Raw genomic sequence first — 4,941 nt, 5'->3', positions numbered from 1 at the left:
TGATGATTTGTTGAATGTTGATAGTATTTGTACTCTGTATAATTAAAGCTATAGGGTATAGGCGATTACTGCCTTACTTGCGTTGCCACATGTGAATTTCTGGAAGCGAAAGTGTTAGCTTGAAGCTGAAAATATTTAGGCGGTGCGGTTTGTGGGCTGCGCGCTGGAATAACTTAGGTAGTTATTAGGTAGTACTATACGTTCCTAAGAAAACATAAATATTTAACACTCTGAGAACGTAATGTGCATTTCTAGGATTTTGATGATATTAAAATTTAAAGGCATTTAAGAAGTTCCACGTTTAATCCTGTTGAAATTCTATTATGACTGTCTATAACACTAACAGAACTAAATGTTAGTTACTGTGCAATAGCGTGGAGGCTGGGTTGCAAACCAGAGATTTTTCAGAATCCGTTTATTATGAACTTTTCATCTAGGTACTCAATAGTTAAACCTGTAATATCTTGTTTATGGTTATGCCAGTATCCATGATTGCTAATTAGCTGGTCTATTCATAGGTCAAAATGAACTTGAGGCAGTGTACCTATTTATATGGCCCCAGATGCCAGTTGTTAGGCTAATTCAAGGATAGGCTTTGTCGAAGAAGTTTGTAGTTTATCGCCATCTGGGCGTTTTGTCTCAATGTAACTAGTCGGCGTCTCGGCGATGTAGAGTTTCTCTTCTGTGCTTGCTGAGTATAACCTAAATTTTGGCACCGTTGAACTTTTTGCGATCTTATCCAAGAGTATTTTAAATGTGCAGTGAATAAACTAAAATAGTGGTATGCAATCTAAAGAGTAAATCTAGTTGTGAAAATTTTGTGGAAAGTGAAAACAGATGCTCTCCACGACTATGACAAAAATTGCTCTCTCCATTTTGACCTTAAGAGTTACGAATTTAGGACTTCGTACTCCACGGACAAGCTGATGCTCCCGAAACACGTTTTTTTTCGTAAACCGTACTGATGTCACGCTTGGCTTCCAATTCAACTTGGCTCTCGTATTTATATCTTATTCTCTTCAATGCTGTTTCGTCTGGCTCGCGTAGTTAGCTTTATTGTTCAAGTAAAGAGCTTTTGACGGGAATATTTGCCAAGGCACTTGCTAATGAAAAGTTTTGTTTGCGTGCAGCCAAGACAGTGACAAAATGGTTGACGCTGCTGTTCTCGAAAAGCTTGAAGCTGGCTTCAAGAAGCTGCAGGATGCGACTGACTGCAAGTCGCTGCTGAAGAAGTACCTCACCAAGAGCGTCTTCGACCAACTCAAGGACAAGAAGACTGGTCTTGGGGCCACCCTCCTCGATGTCATCCAGTCCGGTATGTAGTCGATTTGATGAATAATTTTTTTATATACATTATTGTGGTGTCGGCTTCTCAAGGTAGACCTTACCAAAAATTTGTCACAATGTTTTTATCTGTTATCTTGAAAAATCATGAAATGTATAGTAATTTATTGATGAACTAGCAGCTTAATGCGGCGTTGCGCTGGATATGATTGAACTGGATGGTGCAGTTCTGAAATCTCTAGAATCTGGTATTTTCGAATTTCTTTACTGATGGTTAAACTGAATTAATGTTGGGAGAAACACTAAACGTAATGTAACCAAGAAAAATGATGTAAAGAGTTTCAAAATACACATGCAATTTTAATTTGGTATCTGATAATTATTTAATTGACGAATCGAAACGTAAAATGGGAATTCTACTTGTAACATCTGTCTCCTAATTGTGCCATGCTTTTGCATCTCCCTAGTATGAAAATACTTGGAACATACTGACTGCTACGATCCTGCTGCTACTGGTTTTTTTTTTTATACGTGTGCCTGTACGCTGCTAACACTCAATATTTCGGAAGCATGTAGTTGATAACTCTTATTAACGGTACGGTATGCAATTTTCTTACCGTAACGGTTCTCGGTTACTAGAACATTTCTGACTCCTCTGTTTGAACATTTTGCAATCGAAAAAAAAAATCATAAGTGTGCGTGATTTTTAGGTAAATTTGCTCGCTTTTGTATAATCTTTTCTCGCACTGTAATGTCACCTTGGAAAGTTGGAGTCCGCCATCTTGCTTCGATCCAGACAGAACCTCCCTGCACAGCTGTGATGACACTTGCGGTCGTGAATGCACCTGCGCCACTAGCACGAGACTTGGATTACTCTATTCGACTGGCTCGTCTCGCACTATGCTAACGAGAGATATCGAATTATAGCAAAATTTTTGGCGTTTAGTTTGATATTAAGTTAATGATGTTCATCAAAGACGTCTGCGCCTGTTTCTCCAATGCGAACTAATGTAATTTTTCGAGGTTCAAACATTATGATTATATTATTTGAAGTTAATCCTAAAAATTAGAATGAGAAGAAAAACAAAATACGTAGAGGATATTGAGTAAACGTATAAAGACTAGAGACCTAGATCAACTCCAGTTTGCTGGCGCCGGGAGCCAGCCAGGTTGCCGGTTGAGACCACTTCGTAACCTTGAACTCGCCCTCAGCTTTAATCTTGGCCATGAGTTGCTTGTCTGATGCCCGCTCCCCTGTATTGATCCGCTACCTTGCCTGCAGAGCGAATCTTGCACAGAAGCGTCCTAGTTGCTCAGTAGTTAGAGAATTTTAAAAATGGTAGTGTGAATTGTGCTTGAGCAGGAACAATAGCAGATTTTTCTTTCGTCTAACGTTTTTCAAATAATAGAAATTTTCATCATTCATCAGGTGTGGAGAACTTGGACTCTGGAGTTGGTGTGTATGCCCCCGATGCCGAGGCCTACGCTGTGTTCGCTCCTCTTTTCGACCCCATCATTGAGGATTACCATGTAGGATTCTCGCAGACTGATAAGCACCCAGCGAAGGACTTCGGTGATGTCAACTCGCTCGTTAACGTCGACCCCGAGGGTCAGTACGTAATCTCCACCCGCGTCCGCTGCGGCCGCTCCATGCAGGGATACCCATTCAACCCTTGCCTCACTGAGGCTCAGTACAAAGAGATGGAAGAGAAGGTTTCATCCACCCTCTCCGGTCTCGAGGGCGAGCTGAAGGGTACTTTCTACCCTCTCACTGGCATGGCCAAGGACGTCCAACAGAAGCTCATCGATGACCATTTCCTGTTCAAGGAAGGTGACCGTTTCTTGCAGGCCGCCAACGCTTGCAGATACTGGCCCACTGGTCGCGGTATCTACCACAACGATAAGAAAACCTTCCTCGTCTGGTGCAATGAGGAGGATCACCTCCGTATCATCTCCATGCAGATGGGTGGTGATCTCGGTGAAGTGTACCGCCGATTGGTCACCGCTGTCACTGAAATCGAAAAGAGGGTTCCTTTCAGCCACTCTGAGCGTCTCGGTTTCCTAACTTTCTGCCCCACCAATCTTGGTACCACCATCCGTGCTTCGGTGCACATCAAGGTGCCCAAGCTTGCCGCCAACAAGGCCAAGCTTGAGGAGGTTGCCACAAAGTACAACTTGCAGGTCCGCGGCACCCGCGGTGAGCACACCGAGGCCGAGGGAGGCGTCTACGACATCTCCAACAAGCGCCGCATGGGTCTCACCGAGTACCAGGCTGTCAAGGAGATGCAGGATGGCATCCTTGAGCTCATCAAGTTGGAGAAGGAAGCTTAAACTATTTCTCATTTACCCTAGTTAAAAGTAGCATATTCTCGTTTGTTGCCTAAGCTTTGACTCGACATAACCCCAGATAAGTTTATAATCATCTAACCCTAGCCCAAGAAAATAGGATTACTACTAAGAGTACCATTTTTCTCTACTAGTTGATGTGGCAGTAGAAACTTGGTATTCGTGTAAGATCCCATCTTCATTGCTTTCCTCTAATCCGCACAACTGGTCAGAAGTTTGCTCCAATCGACGCCAACAATTCTTTTCACTTCAGAAGATCCCTGTTATTTTTGTTTACGGTTTATTGTTGCTTAGTGTTAGGGGTTGTGGGTGGCAGTTGGACGAAGCTTCTTTCCTCGTTTTTGAGGTGCGGTTGTTGTCCCCCGGGCACATTCCACGGCTCTCCTGGGGATCTTGCATCATTCTCCTCTCCGTTATGGGGAATGGGTGCTAATGAGTGAATACTGGGGTAGGGAGACAAATCTCATGTCTACAAACAAATCGCCTGCATCATCAGTATGAAATGAGAGCAAATAAACAGAAAAATCCACTTAGTTTCACATTAATCCTTGTAGTTTTTACATCCTTCGAATGGAAAAATTATCATCGCTTGAAATGTGTAACGTCGTTATTAGAAATACTCTCAAAAAGACGCAAAAACCTAATTGAAATTTGCTGAATGAATCTAGTGCAGATTAATCCCGTCTTGGCTTGCTCTAGAATTACATATCTGATTCCGGACTTAGGTGAAGCGTTATATCGAATGAAACTGCACTTTTTGATGAGCTTGTTAACGCATTGGTTCTTCGAATATTTGAGGATTGAGCAATTTGATGCTCGTTTCAATGAAGTAAATCCCAACTGAGCCACCATAGATGCTTCACAGGCGACAACTTGCAAATTAGCTATATGACGGCCATGTTATAACTTTCAACCCACTTTCTGGGAACGTCTCTCCAATAGTTAGAGAGCAACTGTTCTCATTTTCACTGAGAGTAAAATTCTAACGCACACTTCAGAAAATCGACAAGTTGCAATATTCGACTCGCTCGTCGATTAGTCCTAACTTCATTGGGAGAATAAGCTAAGAAAACTTGAGCTTCAAATAAATCGTGTCTTCTTAATGTGAGGCCAGGGTTCTTAGCACCGTGTTGATCTTTTGCTCAACGTGAATAGGTTGAGCGAGACTATGCATAACCGCGGTGTCTCTTAAAGCCTAATTGGCCTATTGCTAATTCTGGACCATCCGGCCTCTTAGCCGATTTCAAGTAAAAACTTCAATACTATTTACTGGTTTGAAATCCTCAAAACCGCTGCACGAATCGTGTCGCC

General features: G+C 42.4%; 1 protein-coding gene across 1 annotated transcript; it reads left to right on the top strand.

Moving 5' to 3' along the window:
- The first annotated feature begins 1,101 nt into the window (after positions 1-1,101).
- LOC108677185 (arginine kinase Scy s 2) lies at positions 1,102-4,159 on the top strand. Its single transcript, XM_018165356.2, has 2 exons — positions 1,102-1,315; positions 2,714-4,159. Exons 1-2 carry the CDS (start codon positions 1,147-1,149, stop codon positions 3,613-3,615), a joined length of 1,071 nt encoding a protein of 356 aa, XP_018020845.1. The 5' UTR covers positions 1,102-1,146; the 3' UTR covers positions 3,616-4,159.
- Positions 4,160-4,941: the final 782 nt, after the last annotated feature.

The sequence above is a fragment of the Hyalella azteca genome, unplaced genomic scaffold (genome assembly GCF_000764305.2).
Source record: "Hyalella azteca isolate HAZT.00-mixed unplaced genomic scaffold, Hazt_2.0.2 contig6587, whole genome shotgun sequence".
Classification (NCBI taxonomy): domain Eukaryota; kingdom Metazoa; phylum Arthropoda; class Malacostraca; order Amphipoda; family Hyalellidae; genus Hyalella; species Hyalella azteca.
Note: the sequence above shows the minus strand (reverse complement) of the source record. Positions and strands in the feature narration are given on the sequence as shown.